We start from the raw sequence: 15,505 nt of genomic DNA on the forward strand, positions 1-15,505 counted from the left end.
CTCGACCCCAAATCCCCCCCCAAATGCCCCCCAGCCCCCCCCCAGCCCCCAAATTCCCCCCCCAGCCCCCAAATTTCCCCCCCCAGCCCCAAATCCCCCCTCCCCGACCCCAAATCCCCCCCCCAATTTGCCCCCCCCCACTCACGCGGCAGCAGCCCGTGCAGGGGGGGCAGGGGGGGCAGGGGGCGCCCCCCCCCCAGCAGCAGCCCCAGCAGCGCCCAGCACAGCCCGCGGCCCCCAGCAGCGCCAGCACCCGCAGCGGGCCTGGGGGGCACCGTCACACCCCAAAATCACCCCCCCGGACCCAAAAACAGCCCCCCCCACCCCATAGGGACCCCCCCGACCCATAGGGACCCCCCCAGACCCAAAAAGGCCCCTCCGAACCCATAGGGACCCCATAGAGCCCCACGACCCCATAGGGACCCCCAGACCCTATAGGGACCCCCCAGACCCAAAAAGGCCCCCCAACCCCATAGGGACCCCCCGACCCCATAGGGACCCCCCTGGCCCCATAGGGACCCCCCCGGACCCAAAAGGCCCTGACCCCATAGGGACCCCATAGAGCCCCCCGACCCCATAGGGACCCCCCCGGCCTCATAGGGACCCCCCCGGCCCCAAAAAGCCCCCCCGACCCCATAGGGACCCCCCCGACCCAAAAAGCCCCCCCCGGCCCCAAAAAGACCCCCCAGACCCCAAAAAGGCCCCCAGACCCCATAGAGACCCCCCCAGACCCCATAGAGACCCCCCAGAGACCCCCCCAAGGCCCTATAGAGACCCCCCAGGCCCCATAGGGACCCATAGAGCCCCCCCCCAGACACCACAGGGACCCTTCAGACCCCATAGACCCCCCCCCCCCAAACCCCATAGACCCACAGGGCCCCCCCCCCCGACCCCATAGAGCCCTATAGAGCCCCCCCCATGGCCCCATAGCGCCCCATAGAGACCCCAGAGACCCCCCCAACTCCCCCATAAAGCCCCATAGAGACCCCATAGAGACCCCCCCAACCCCATAGACCCCCAGAGCCCCCCCCAGACCCCATAGAGACCCCATAGAGACCTTACGGGGCCCCATAGAGCCCCATAGGGACCCCCGCAGACCCCCAAAAGCCCCCCGAGACCCAAAAAGCCCCCCAGACCCTACAGGACACCCCCCAGACCCCCAAAAGCCCCCCCAGGCCCCCCCCAGACCCCACAGAGCCCCCCCAGACCCCACAGAGACCCCATAGAGCCTGTGGAGACCCCCCCAGACCCCTTAGAGCCCCCCCAGACCCTACAAGGACCCCCCCCCAGCCCCCAACCCCCCCCCCCCAGACCCCCCCCAAACCCCATAGAGCCCCACAAAGACCCCCCCAGACCCCAAAAAGCCCCCTCAGACCCTACAGGGACCCCCCCCAGACCCCAAAACCCCCCCAGGCCCTCCCCAGACCCCATAGAGCCCCCCAGACCCCCCCAGACCCCATAGAGCCCTATAGAGACCCCCCAGACCCCCCCCCACGGCCCCATAGACCCCCAGGAGCCCCCCTCAGCCCCCCCCCGACCCCATAACCCCCCCCCACCCCTTTGAAAACCCGCCCCCCCAGGGCCCCCCTTACCGCCCACCCTCATGGCGCCGCCCAGGCCCGGCATCCGGCCCCGCCCCCTCCTGGCCCCGCCTCCCTCCTCCCCCATTCAGCCAATCGCCGCCGGCTCCCGGATATCTCCCCGAGTCGTTGGCCCCGCCCCTTCCGGTGAAGGAGGGAGGAGGGGACTACAACTCCCAGAGGGCACCGCGGCGGGGCGGGGCTGGGAGGGGAGATTGGTCGTACTGGGATAGACTGGGACGTACTGGGAGCAGAGCACACCCATACTGGGCCCTACTGGGAACAGGACACTCTGTACTGGTCCATACTGGTGCCAGAACACCCCCATACTGGTCCATACTGGTGCCAGAACACCCCCATACTGGTCCATACTGGTGTCAGAACTCCCCATACTGGTCCATATTGGGCCCAGAACACCCCCATACTGGTCCATACTGGGCCCAGAACACCCCCATACTGGTCCATACTGGGCCCAGAACACCCCAGACTGGTCCATACTGGTGCCAGAACACCCAATACTGGTCCATATTGGGCCCAGAACACCCCCATACTGGTCCATACTGGGCCCAGAACTCCCCATACTGGTCCATACTGGTACCAGAACTCCCCATACTGGGCCCAGAACACCCCCATACTGGTCCATACTGGGCCCAGAACTCCCCATACTGGTCCATACTGGGCCCAGAACTCCCCATACTGGTCCATACTGGTTCCAATTCAGCTTTACTGGGAGTTCAGGGAGGGGGCAGGAGGAGTAGGGGGGCGTGTCCACACGGCGATGGGCGTGCCCACAGCGGGTGGGCGTGGCCTCGGGGGGAAGGGGGGCGTCTCCCTTTCCAGTGGGGGCGCGCTGAGCAGGAGGCGTGTCCTTCCCGGTGGGCGTGTCCTCCGGGGGCGTGTCCTCTGGGCGTGTCCTCGCTCAGGGGGGCGTGGCCAGGCAGAAGCCGCGCCCCCAGGCGCTCCAGGTCGTCCAGGCTCAGCCCCCGCAGGCTCTGCTCGTAGTCCTGGGGGGGGGGGGGGGGGGGGCGATGTGACCCCCCCGGGACCCCCCCCAAAATCACCCCAAACCCCCCCAAAACCCCAGGACCACCCCCCCAGGACCCCCCCGCGTCCTAAAGACCCCCCCAATTCCTTCCTTATGGCCCCCAACCCCCCCAAATCCCCCCCCCAGACCCCCCCCATCCCCCCCATTTCCCCCCAATCCCCCCCCAATTTCTTTTAACCCCCCCATTTTTTTATTTACCCCCTCCCCATTATTTTTTACCCCCCCAACCCCCCCCTTCACCCCCCCATATCCCCCCCAACCCCCCCGTTTCCCCCTTAAACCCCCCCAAACCCCCCCTTTACCCCCCCAAATTTTTTTACCCCCCCCATTTTTTAATTTACCCCCCCATTATTTTTTTTAGCCCCCATAAACCCCCCTTAACCCCCCCATATCCCTCCTTAACCCCCCCAACCCCCCCCAAATTTTTTTTACCCCCCCATTTTTTAATTTACCCCCCCAATTATTTTTTTTTACCCCCCCCATTATCTTTTTTACCCCCCCCCATTATTTTTTTGACCCCCCCCCATTATTTTTACCCCCCCCTCACCTTCCGGAGCTGCTCCATCACCCTCTGCCCCCCCCCCTCCCCATAGAGCCTCCCCAGCGCCTCCCCCAGCGCCCCCCAAATCCCGGGGGGGGCCTGGGGGGGGTCCTGAGGGGGTGTTTGGGGGGGGTCCGGGCTCGTGGCCCCCCCAGGACCCCCCCCAGGACCCCCTCCCCCCCGGGGGGGGCTTCAGCACCAGGTTGATGCGGGCGGAGGGGCCGATGGCGTAGTCAGACAGGCGGCGATCATCTGGGGGGGGGCATTAATTAAAAGGGGGGGGTAATTAACACGGGGGGGGTGATTAAGTCAAGGGGGGGGTAATTTAAGCAAGGGGGGGGTAAAATAGACAAAGGGGGGGTAATTAAGCCGGGGAGGGGGGGTAAAAGAAGGGGGGTGGAATAAAAGAAGGGGGGGGGGTAATTAAGGAGGGGAGTAATTAAAGCATGGGGGGGGTAATTAAAGCGGGGGGGGGTTAATTAAGCATGGGGGGGTGGGTAATTAAAGCGGGGGGGTTAATTAAAGCAGGGGGGTTAATTAAGCTGGGGGGGGTAATGAAAGCAGGGGGGATTAATTAAGCAATGGGGGTCGTTAATTAAGACAGGGGGGTGTTAATTAAGCCAAGGAGGGGCGTTAATTAACCGGGGGATGCTAATTAACCCCAGGGGTGTTAATTAAGGCAGGGGCTTACCTACCAAGGCCTTGCCATGGTACAGCAGCCAGGGAGGGGGTAATTAAAGCGGGGGGGGGGGGGTTAATGAAAGCAGGGGGGGTTAATTAACCCAAAGGGGTGGTTAATTAACCCGGGGGTGTTAATTAATGAGGATTTACCTGCCAGGGCTTCCCTCGGTACAGCAGCCGCTGCTGGGCCACCGGCACCTGAAGGCGCTCGGCCAGCAGGGCCTTCAGGGCCCCCACCCGCTCCTCGGGGGACACCTGCGGTAATTAGCGTAATTAATAATTAGTAATTAGCGATTAGGTCACGGGGGGAGCCCCCCCGGAATGGGGGGGGGCCCGGCTTTGGGTGGGGGCAGCTCCCGTTAATTGGGGGCACTCCGTTAATTGGGGACAGACCCATCTTTAATTAGGGACACCCCTTAATTAAGACACACCCGTTAATTAGGGGCACTCTGTTAATTGGGGACACCCCCGTCTTTGATTAGGGACCCCTCCTTAATTGGGGACACCCCTTAATTACTTAGGGACACCCCCGTTAAGCGGGGACACCCCCTTTAATTAGGAACACCCCTTAATTAGGGACACTCCGTTAATTGGGGACACCCCCTTTAACTGGGGACACCCAAAAACCCCGAAACCGCCCCAAAACGGGCTCCTGCGCCCCATTAGGCCGCGTTCCCGCCCCCCCCGAGCTCTTTTGACCCTCGGCGGCCCCCGTAGCCCCTCCCCCTTCCCCTTCCCGTTCCCTCTCTATGGCCCCGCCCCCCCCAGTTCCCGGCTCCGCCCCCCTCCCGGTGCCCCCCCCCGGTCCCGGTGCCCCCCCCCGGGGCCCCCCCCGTGCCTGGAGGCTGCACTCGCGGCCCTGCAGCGCCTTGACGGTGAGCAGCATGGCGGCGGGAGGACCGCGGGGGTAGAGCGGCCGCGGGGAGCAGCGAGACGGCGGATAGAGCGCCGCCTGGGGGGGGGGCGGGACTTCCGGCGGCGGGGCGCGCGTCGCTAAGGGGGGAGCGGTGGGCGGGGCTGCGTTGCTAGGGAGCGGGGGAGCGTTGCTAGGGGGCGTGGCGCTGTCTGACAGGGAATGGGGCGTGGTTTGCGAGAAGGGCGTGGCCTAGAGGGAAAGGGGCGGGGTCTGGAGGCGGCGCGGCCCTGGAGGGAAGGCGAGGGGGCGTGGTTGGGAGGAAGGGGCGTGGCTTGGGGAAGGGGGCGTGGCTTGGTGGCAAGGGGGCGTGGCCTAGCGGCGGAATGGCGGCCTCGGAGGGGCTGGAGCTGTGCGCGTGGGGCCGGTTTTGGGGGGATTTGGGGGTTTTTGGGGGGTTTTAGGGGAGTGAGGGGGGCGTGGGGGGTGGGGGGAGGGGGTTTGGGGGGGAATTGGGGAGAATTTGGGGTGAATTGGGGAAGTTTGAGGGGGAAATGGGGGGAAATGAGGAGAAATGGGGGGAAAAAAGGGGGTTAAGGGGGTTTTGGGGGGGTTAAATTGGACCGGGGGGAGCTGGAAGGGTTTAAAAATGATTTGGGGGGGAGTTGGAGGGATTTGGGGCGAAAAGAGGGCATTTCAGGGGTTTTAGCGTCTCTGTGGGCCCCACCTCGGGGTGTTGCCCTTTTAAGTCCCCCCCCCCCCCCGGCGGTGGCGTTGCCCCTTTAACGCCCCCCCTCCCCGCAGGGTGCTGCTGTTGCCCCTCCCCTCGTCGCGCGCCGCCGCCATCGCGCTGGGGGCGCTGAGCCCAGACCCCCCCCCGCGGAGGGCGGGGCTACGGCGGGAGCTGACGGCGCGGGGGGCGTGGCTTGAGGCGTGAGTGGGCGGGGCTTGGAGGAAGGGGCGGGGCTTGGGAGAAGGGGCGGGGGCTGGGGAGGGGAGAGGGGGGTGAGGGGGGGTGCTGGGAGGTTACTGGGGGGCACTGGGTGATACTGGGAGGTGCTGGGGGGTTACTGGGTGATTACTGGTGGGTGCTGAGTGATACTGGGAGGCACTGGAAGGTGCTGGGTGATACTGGGAGGCACTGGGGGGTTATTGGGATCTTACTGGGAGTCACTGGGAGGTGCTGGGGGGCTACTGGGTGATACTGGGAGGCTACTGGGAGGTTACTGGAGGGCCCTGGGTGAGACTGGGTGATAGTGGGAGCTTACTGGGAGTCACTGGGAGGTGCTGGAAGGCTACTGGGAGGAGCTGGGTGATACTGGGCGTAACTGGGAGCTTACTGGGGGGCAATGGGTGATACTGGGGCATACTGGGTGATACTGGGGGGGTATTGGGAGGCACTGGGTGATACTGGGAGCTTACTGGGGGCCACTGGGTGATACTGGGAGGAGCTGGGTGATACTGGGCATAACTGGGAGTTTACTGGGGGTCACTGGGTGATACTGGGAGTTTACTGGGGTTCACTAGGTGATACTGGGAGCCACTGGGATCTTACTGGGAGGCACTGGGAGCCTAGGCAGGGGCTCCTCATCCCCTTTCCCCGGTCCCTATTGGTGCCTACTGGTCCTAACTGGTCTTTAATGGTTCTAACTGGCCTTTACTGGTCCTAACTGGTCTTTACTGGTTCTAACTGGTCTTTACTGGTTTTAACTGGTCCTTACTGGTCCCGCAGGCGCTGGCGGGGGGGGGACGCGCGGGGGCTGCGGGCGGCGGCCGGCTCCTTCCTGCAGCTGCTGGGGGTGGCGCTGGAGACCATGGAGCGGCTCGGGGACCCCCCCGGGACCCCCCCCCGGGACCCCCCCCGGGACCCCCCCCCACCCCGGGACACCCCCCCGAGACCCCGCCCCCAATAAATGACGTCATCGCGCGGAGGCGGGGCCAGGTTTTAATGAGAAAGGGGGGGAAATTGGGGGGGGAAGGGGGAGCCCCCCCCCCCCCCCAAGGGTTCCGGGGGTTTGGGGGGGGGCTCAGCGGATCTGGGGGGGGAAAATGGGTAAAAATTGAGAAATGGCCCCAAAAGTGACCCAAATGAGCCCAAAGTGACCCAAATCCCACGTAAGATCCCCAAAAGGGGCCCCAACCCCCCCGAACTCCCCCCAAATCACCCCCCATGACCCCAAGTCCCCCCCAAAACTCCCCCAAACCGCCCCTTAAACCCCTCAAACTCACCCCAAATCCCCCCCGTGACCCCAAATCCCCCCAATCACCCCCAAACCTCCCCCATAATGCCCCCAAATCCCCCCTGAAGGCCCCCCAAATTCCCCTCATAATGACCCCAAATTCCCCCCATGACCCCAAATCCCCCCTAAAACTCCCCCAAACCTCCCCTTACACCCCCCAAACCCTCCCCAAATCCCCCCCATAATGACCCCAAATCCCCCCCCATGACCCCAAACTCCCCCTGAAACCCCCCAAACCTCCCCTTAAACCCCTCAAACCCGCCCCAAATCCCCCCCCATGACCCCAAAATTCCCCCCATGACCCCAAATCCCCCCCGAATCCCCCCAAATCCCCCCTAAATCCCCCCAACCCCCCCCGAACCCCAAATCCCCCCTATATTGACCCCAAATCTCCCCATGACCCCAAATCCCCCCCCAACGACCCCAAATCCTCCCCGTGACCCCAAATCCCCCCCAAAATTCCCCCAAACCTCCCCTTACACCCCCCAAACCCACCCCAAATCCCCCCCGAATCCCCCCAAATCCCCCCTGAATCCCCCCAACCCCCCCCATGACCCCAAATCCCCCCCAAATTCCCCCAACCCCCCCCAACCCCAAATCGCCCCCCAACGACCCCAAATCCCCCCTATAATGACCCCAACCCCCCCCCAATGACCCCAAATCCCCCCCAAATCCCCCCAAATCCCCCCTGAAGCCCCCTGCACCCCCCCTGACCGTGTACTTGTCCCACTTCTTCTCGGGGTCGTAGGGCTCCCAGCGGCTGGCGGGGAAGATGTGCTTGTTCTTCTCGTACCAGCTGCGCAGCACCACCTTCCCTGCGTGGGACTGGGGGGGCCAAAATTACCGGGGGGGGGCTAAAAAAACCGAGGGGGGGGTCCCCGAAATTTTGGGGGGGGGTCCTGAGATTTTTGGAGGGGGTTTGGGGGGGAATTGGGGGGATAAGGAGGGAGAAAGAGGGGTCTAGGGGGGTGTGGGGGGGAAAAGGGGGCTTAAAATGGTCGGGGGGGGGCATAAACTATAAGGGGGGGGGCTAAAAAATACCGGGGGGGGTCCCTGAAATTTTGGGGGGGGGGTCCTGAAATTTTTGGGGGGGGGTTGGGGGGGAATTGGGGGGATAAGGAGTAGGAAAAAGGGGTCTAGGGGGCTGTGGGGAGGGAAAAGGGGGCTTAAAATCGTTGGGGGGGGCATAAACTATAAGGGGGGGGGGCTAAAAAATACCGGGGGGGTCCCCGAAATTTTGGGGGGGGGTCCTGAAATTTTTGGGGGGGGGGGTTTGGGGGGAATTGGGGGGATAAGGAGGGGGAAAATGGGGTCTAGGGAGGGAAAAGGGGGGCTTAAAATGGTTGGGGGGGAAAAAATATCGGGGGGGGGGGGCAAAAATTATTGGGAGGGGGCCTCAAATATTTGGGGAGGATCCCTAAAATTTTTGGGGGGGTCCTGAAATTTTTTTGGGGGGGCTGGGAGGGAAATTGGGGGGAGAAAAGGGGGGGGTCTGGGGGGCTGTGAGGGGGAAAAGGGGGGGGCCTAAAGTATTGGGGGGGGTTAAAACGGTTGGGGGGGGTCCCAAAATTTTGGGAGGGGTCCTAAAAATTGGGGGGGGTCCTAAAAATTGGGGGGGGTCCCAAAATTTGGGGGGGGGGGGGGCCCCCACCTCGTCCTTCTCCACGGTGGCGTCGCTGAGCAGCCGCACGTCGTCGTGGACGTCGAAGTTAAAGAGGGGCCCTAAAAACGGGGGTGATGACGTCACGGCGATGACGTCATCACCTCCCGGTGATGTCACGGGTGCCCCGTGATGTCATCACGCCCCCCCCCCCCGTGACGTCATCACACCCCCCCCGTGACGTCATCGCTCACCGCTCTTGCCCCGCGCCTTGGTGACGATGAAGTCGTAGAAGCTGTGGTGCTGGGGGGGGGGGGGACACAAAAAAAAGGGGTTGGTGACGTCATCAAGGGGTTGATGACGTCACGGAGAGCTCGGTGGCGTCATACGAGGCTGTTGTGACGTCACGGGGCAGAGCTGTGACGTCAGAAAGGGGGCGGGGCTCACGTGGGGGATGATGAGGTCCTCCTTGATGTACATCAGCTGCTCCACCCCCGCCGAGCTGATTTGCATAAAAGGGGCGGGGTTTAGCGAGGCCACGCCCCCCGGGGACCCCCCCCACGATATTTTGGGGTCCCAAAATTGGGATTTTGGGGCCCCCCCACCCCCAAATTCCCCCCCCCTCTCACCGCAGCTCGCTGAAGTCCTTGCGCAGGATCTCCAGCGCCTTCTGCAGGAACTGCTGCATCGTGTTCCCCTTCTTCATCTGGGGGGGGGCAACCAAAATTTGGGGGAGAAACCCCAAAAATACCCCCCCGGACCCCCCCCAAAAAAATTGAGACCCCCCTGGACCCAAAAAACCCCCCTTTGACCCCCAAATTCCTCCCGAGGACTCCCAAATCCACCCCCCCGGGCTCACAAATCCCCCCCCCCCAGGACCCCAAAATTTGGGGGGGGCACCACCAAAATTCCACCCAGACCCCCCCCCAAAAAAATGAGACCCCAAAAGGCCCCCTCAGACCCAAAAAAAAATCATTTGACCCCAAAAAAACACCCCCCGACCCCAAAATCCCCCCCAGACCCCAAAATCCCCTCCTTTGACCCCAAAATTGCCCCCCCGCACCCCCCAAAATCCCCCCCCAGGACCCCAAAATTGGGGGGGGGCACCTCAAGACCCCCCCGGACCCCTCCCAAAAAAGTGAGACCCAAAAACCCCCTCCCCCGACCCAAAATCCCCCCCTTTTACCCCAAAATCCCCCCCCCACCTTAACCGTGCGCCGGTGGCCGGAGCCGTCCCAGTAGCTGAAGGTGATCTCGATCTCCTCGTCTGGTTAATTAGCGGTAATTAAGGATTAATTAGGGGTTAATTAAGGTTAACGAGCCCCGCCCTCATTAATTAGCGCCCCCCCTCGTTAATTACTTTTGATCTTCTCCTGCTTCGCCTCCCACTCCTGGCGCAGCTCCTCCCGCAGGCGGTTCTCCTCCTCCTGTAATTAAGGGCTAATTAACCGTGCTAATTAAGGGGTTAATTAGGGAGGGATGTTAATTAGGGGATAATTAGGGGGGTTCATTGGTCAGAGGGTTGATTGGGGGCTTAATGAGAGGGTTAATGAGGGGGGTTTCACTAGGAAGGGGTTAATTGGGAGCTTAATTAGGGGAATTAATTAGCATGGGGTTAATTAGAGGACAACTAGGAAGGACTGATTAATTAGGCAAAGTAATTAATTAGAGACAAGGTTAATTAGGGAACAGGAGTGATTAGTGGGGGAGTTAATTGGAGAGGGGTGGCTAATTGGAGGTGTTAATTAGGGGCCATTAATTGGGGGGGGTAATTAGGGGTGCTGATTAATTAATTACTGGTTAATTAGCGCTAATTGCCCACCTCGCGCTCGCGGTCGGGCAGGAAGGAGGTGTCCACGTCCGGGTTCTTGCCCAGCTTCCTCTTGCGGGGGGGCTCCTCTGGGGGAGGGGCAGGGGGCGGGGCTTAAACGAGGCCACGCCCCAACCTGACCACGCCCCATTCAGCCTCGCCCCCTTATGACCCCACCCTGTTAAGCCCCGCCCCTACAAGCAGACTTGATAAGCCCCACCCACTACAGGCACACCCCATTAAGCTCCGCCCACTCACAGCCACACCCCAATTGTGCCCCGCCCCCTTATGACCCCCACCCTGTTAAGCCCCACCCCCTACCAGCACTCCCCCATTCAGCCCCAGTCTTAGGTCCCCACCCCATTAAACCCCACCCCCTTTCGGGCCCCGCCCCCTTAGGGCCCCACCCCCTTAAGCCCCGCCCCCTGTGGTCCTGCCATTAAGCCCCGCCCCCTTGAGTCCCTTCCCCATTAAGCCCCGCCCCCTCCCTCCATCCCCATTAAGCCCCAGCCTCAGATCCCACCCCATTAAACCCCACCCACTGCGGCCACGCCCCCCTTGTGGCCACGCCCCCTCCCTCACCCCCACCCCCCCCCCCAACCCCATTAAGCCCCAGCCTTGGCTCCCACCCCACAGAGCCCCACCCCCACCTGGCCCCGCCCCCTCACGCCCCTCCCCTTTATGGCCCCGCCCACTCCGTGGCCCCGCCCACCTTGGGGGAGGGGGGGGGCTCCCGGCTCCGCCCCCGCCCTCGTCATCGGGGTCCTCGTCCATGCAGAAGGACAGGCTGCGGATCTGCCGCCGCTGCTGCTGCTTCCGCGCCCGCTCCCGCAGCCGCTCCAGTTTGCTGCGGGCAATGGGAGCACTGGGAGCACTGGGAGGGGCCGGGGGGGGCAACTGGGGGCGCTGGGAGGGGGTCCTGGGGGAACTGGGAGGGGAAATGGGGGACAAGGGGGGTACTGGGAGGAGCTGGGAAGAGACTGGGGGCACTGGGAGGGGGTTACTGGGGGAAATGGGGGGGGAAAAGGGGGACAAGGGGGGTACTGGGAGCACTGGGAGGGGCTGGAAGGGTCAACTGGGGGCACTGGGAGAGACTGGGAGCACTGGGAGGGGCCAGAGGTGGGCAACTGGGGGGGCACTGGGGGACTGGGACCACTGGGAAGGGGACCGGGGCAATTTGTGGTAACCTGGTGTGATTTTGGGTCGATTTGGGGCATTTTTGGGTCGATTTAGGGTCAAATAGGAGCATTTTTGGGTCGATTTGGGGCAACCCAGTGCAATTTTGGGTTGATTTGGGGCCACCCAGTGCGATTCTGGGTCGATTTGGGGCATTTTTGGCTCGATTTGGAGTAACCCAGTGTACTTTTGAAGCATTTTAGGGTAACCCATTATGATTTTGGATCGATTTGGGGCCATTTTGAGTCCATTTGGAATAACCCAGTGCGATTTGGGGGCATTTTAGGGTAACCCGGTATAATTTTGGGTCGATTTGGGTGGATTTCGGGGCGTTTTGGCTCACAGCTGCAGCTCCCGGCTCTGCTCCCTCTTGGCCAGCTGCCGCTCGCGCTCCTTGACCAGCGCCTCCTGCTTGGCCTTCATGTCGTTCAGCGTCACCAGCCCTGGGGGGGGACACGGGGGGGGGTCAGCGGGACCCCCAAAATCCCGCAAACCTCCCCAAAACCTCCTGCCCCCCCCCCAGCTCACCGACGGTGCTGGATTTCAGCTCGGCCTCCACGGCGTCGTAGTGGGCCGAGAATTTCTTGTCGATGTTGGCCTTCAGCGTGTTCTCCTGGGGGGGGGGACGGGTAATTAGACCCCACCCTAATTAAACAGACCCCCCCCAATTAAAAGAACCCTCCCCCAATTAAAACAACCCCCCCCCAATTAACTGGGAGCCCCCCCGAGCCCCCAAAGGCCTTAAACTGGCCCCCAAACCGCTTAAAAGCTCCCCTAAAGGCTCTGCCCCCCCCCCGAAAAAGCCCCAACCCATCCCAAAACCGCTCCGGGACCCCCCCAGAGCCCCCCAAATGGCCCAAGTGCCCCTCAAGCCCCCCCCGAGCCCTCCCAACCCCTCTGGGACCCCCCCAGAGCCCTCAAAATGCCCCCAGGACCCCTCCAGCCCCCCCCCAAAGCCCCCAACCCCCCCCAAAACCGCTCCAGGACCCCCCCGGACCCCCCCCCAAAGCCCCCCAAACGCCCCCAGGACCCCTTCAACCCCCTCCAAACCGCTCTGGGACCCCCCAGAGCCCCCAGATCGTCCCAAGGTCCCCTCAAACCCCCCCAAAACCGCTCTAGGACCCCCCCAGCCCCCCCCAAAGCCCCCAAAACGCCCCCAAGACCCCCTCAACCCCCCCAAACCTCTCCGGGACCCCCCCAGAGCCCCCAGAATACCTCCAGGGTCCCTCCAGCCCCCCCCAAAGCCCCCAAAACGCCCCCAAGACCCCTTCAACCCCCCCCAAACCGCTCCGGGACCCCCCCAGAGCCCCCAAAACGCCCCCAGGACCCCTTCAACCCCCCCCAAACCGCTCCGGGACCCCCCCAGAGCCCCCAGATCGGCCCAAAGTCCCCTCAAACCCCCCCAAACCGCTCCGGGACCCCCCCAGCGCGCCCCCAAACTGCCCGGCCCCCCCCCCACCTCGGCGATGCGCTGCCGCAGCAGCTCCATGTGCTCCGCTGCCGCTCGCGCTTCTTCATCAGCTGCAGGGCCCGGCCCGCCTCGCTGGCGGCCCCCTTGTACTGCGCCATGGCTCCGGCGGCACCGGGGGAGTGACGCAAGCGATGACGTCACCGGTGACGCAAGCACCGGGGGCCCGTACGGGAGCGGCGGCGGAGCGCGGCCGCCTCCGAACCGGGTAGACGCGGAAGTGAGGCTACGCCGGAAGTGCGTCAGCACGCCGCCGCGAAGCCACGCCCCCTCCCCCCACCCGCGCGGCGGTCCCGCCCGCTCCGCGGTGGCCACGCCCCCTGCCCGCGCGGCGCGGTGGCTCCGCCCACATCGCGCTGGCCACGCCCCCGAGCAGAGCCCGCCCCCGCCTCTCGGGCTCCGCCCCAGCGTCTTTAACCCCGGCCCCCTCTCGGGGGGGGGGGGCCTGAGCGGAAACGTCATCGCCGCGCGCCGCCGCTGACGTCATCAGAGCGCGACGGGCTGGGGTGAGTTAGAAAGGGTTAATGGGGGCCGGACTGGGCCAAACTGGGCTGAACTGGGCCAAACTGGGCTGTACTGGGCCGGACTGGTCTGTACTGGCTTGTATTAGGCCCTAAGGGTCTGTACTGGGCCAAACTGGGCCAAACTGGGGCCGCAGGGTCCCGTACTGGTCTGTACTGGGCCGAACTGGGCCATACTGGTTTCTATTGGGCTTAACTGGTCTGTACTGGTTGGCTTTGCCCAGGCCCAGCCCGCTCTGCACTGCTCATACTGGGCCCTACTGGTCCATACTGGTCCCTACTGGTCTATACAGGCTCCTACTGGTCCATACTGGTCCATACTGGTCCCCCCAGGTTTCTATTGGGCTGAACTGGTCTGTACTGGTTGGCTCTGCCCAGGCCCAGCCAGCTCTACACCACCCATACTTGGTCCATACTGGTTCCTACTGGTCCATACTGGTCATACTGGTCCCCCCAGGTTTCTGTTGGGCTTAACTGGTCTGTACTGGGTCGCTCTGCCCAGGCCCAGCCAGCTCTACACCACTCATACTGGTCTCTACTGGTCCCTACTGGTCCCTACAGCTCCTACTGGCCCATACTGGTCCATACTGGTCCATACTGGTCCCCCCAGCCCCCCCCCCAGGCAGAGGCGGCAGTGGGGCAGCAGCTTTATTGACCGGCACCGCGACACACAATAAATAAGGGGGGGGGGGGCTCGGCCCATAGCGGGGAGGGGGCTGGGGGGCAGTTATGGGGCTGGGGGGGGGCTCAGCCCCATAGCGGGGGGGTTGGGGGGGGCTGGGGGGCAGTTATGGGTGGGGGGGCTCGGCCCTATAGCAGGGAAGGGGCTGGGGGGAGTCTGGGGGGCACCAACGGCCCCCCCCAGGGCGCTATGGGGCAGCTGTGGGGCAGCTATGGGGCCCTGAACCCCCCCACAGGGCGCTATGGGGCAGCTATGGGGCAGTTATGGGGTACCAAGACCCCCCCAGGGCGCTATGGGGCACTAGGGGGCAGTTATGGGGCAGCTATGGGGCCCCAAGACCCCCCCACACCCGCTATGGGTCCGCTATGGGGCAGTTTTGGGCCCCCCAACACCCCCCCCAGGGCGCTATGGGGCAGCTATGGGGCCATGAACCCCCCCCCAGGGCCCTATGGGCAATTTTGGGCCCCCAACACCCCCCCAGGGCGCTATGGGGCAGCTATGGGGCAGTTTTTGGGCCCCCCAACACCCCCCCACAGGGCACTATGGGGCCGCTATGGGGCAGCTATGGGGCACCAAGACCCCCCCAGGGCGCTATGGGGCAGTTATGGGTCCGCTATGGGGCAGCCATAGGGCACTATGGGGCAATTTTGGGCCCCCCAACACCCCCCCAGGGCGCTATGGGGCAGCTGTGGGGCAGCTATGGGGCAGCCATAGGGCGCTATGGGGCAGTTTTGGGCCCCCCAACACCCCCCCAGGGTGCTATGGGCAGCTGTGGGGCAGCTATGGGGCCCTGAACCCCCCCCAGGGTGCTATGGGTCCGCTATGGGGCAGTTATGGGTCCGCTATGGGGCACTATAGGGCAGCTATGGGGCACCAAGACCCCCCACACCCGCTATGGGTCCGCTATGGGGCAGTTTTGGGCCCCCCAACACCCCCCCAGGGCGCTATGGGGCAGCTATGGGGCCATGAACCCCCCCCCAGGGCCCTATGGGGCAATTTTGGGCCCCCCAACACCCCCCCAGGGCGCTATGGGGCAGCTATGGGGCAGTTTGGGCCCCCCAACACCCCCCCACAGGGCACTATGGGGCCGCTATGGGGCAGCTATGGGGCACCAAGACCCCCCCCAGGGCGCTATGGGGCAGTTATGGGTCCGCTATGGGGCAGCCATAGGGCACTATGGGGCAATTTTGGGCCCCCCAACACCCCCCCAGGGCGCTATGGGGCAGCTGTGGGGCAGCTATGGGGCAGCCCATAGGGCGCTATGGGGCAGTTTTGGGCCCCCCAACACCCCCCCAGGGTGCTATGGGG

General features: G+C 64.0%; 3 protein-coding genes and 1 long non-coding RNA gene across 5 annotated transcripts; 1 reads left to right on the forward strand and 3 right to left on the reverse strand.

Moving 5' to 3' along the window:
- Window positions 1-2,284: 2,284 nt before the first annotated feature.
- LOC311429569 (ubiquitin-like protein 4A-A) lies at window positions 2,285-4,852 on the reverse strand. Its single transcript, XM_084540661.1, is given in 5 exon segments — window positions 2,285-2,584; window positions 3,180-3,418; window positions 3,998-4,006; window positions 4,009-4,102; window positions 4,686-4,852. Coding segments are annotated over 5 exon segments (660 nt in total). The 5' UTR covers window positions 4,734-4,852; the 3' UTR covers window positions 2,285-2,314.
- A 21-nt stretch (window positions 4,853-4,873) lies between these two features.
- Window positions 4,874-6,630, forward strand: LAGE3 (L antigen family member 3). The gene is made up of 3 exons (XM_084540663.1): window positions 4,874-5,112; window positions 5,505-5,633; window positions 6,433-6,630. Exons 1-3 carry the CDS (start codon window positions 5,087-5,089, stop codon window positions 6,611-6,613), a joined length of 336 nt encoding a protein of 111 aa, XP_084396789.1. The 5' UTR covers window positions 4,874-5,086; the 3' UTR covers window positions 6,614-6,630.
- Window positions 6,628-13,219, reverse strand: FAM50A (family with sequence similarity 50 member A). The gene is given in 15 exon segments (XM_084540662.1): window positions 6,628-6,736; window positions 7,655-7,765; window positions 8,592-8,662; window positions 8,795-8,843; window positions 8,988-9,042; window positions 9,170-9,246; window positions 9,746-9,807; window positions 9,901-9,967; window positions 10,363-10,439; window positions 11,063-11,094; window positions 11,096-11,197; window positions 11,870-11,969; window positions 12,055-12,139; window positions 12,986-13,023; window positions 13,026-13,219. Coding segments are annotated over 15 exon segments (1,005 nt in total). The 5' UTR covers window positions 13,096-13,219; the 3' UTR covers window positions 6,628-6,727.
- Window positions 13,220-14,149: 930 nt separating this feature from the next.
- LOC311429572 lies at window positions 14,150-15,477 on the reverse strand. 2 transcript variants are annotated; one of them, XR_014688289.1, is made up of 2 exons: window positions 15,278-15,477; window positions 14,150-14,613 (listed from the first exon to the last, which is right to left on the reverse strand). It is a non-coding gene; the product is annotated as an uncharacterized lncRNA (long non-coding RNA). The 2 variants fall into 2 exon arrangements; XR_014688290.1 differs by lacking the exon at window positions 15,278-15,477 and adding an exon at window positions 14,739-14,783.
- Window positions 15,478-15,505: the final 28 nt, after the last annotated feature.

This window comes from Aythya ferina (genome assembly GCF_964211825.1).
Source record: "Aythya ferina genome assembly, contig: HAP1_SCAFFOLD_1376, whole genome shotgun sequence".
Taxonomy (NCBI): Eukaryota; Metazoa; Chordata; class Aves; order Anseriformes; family Anatidae; genus Aythya; species Aythya ferina.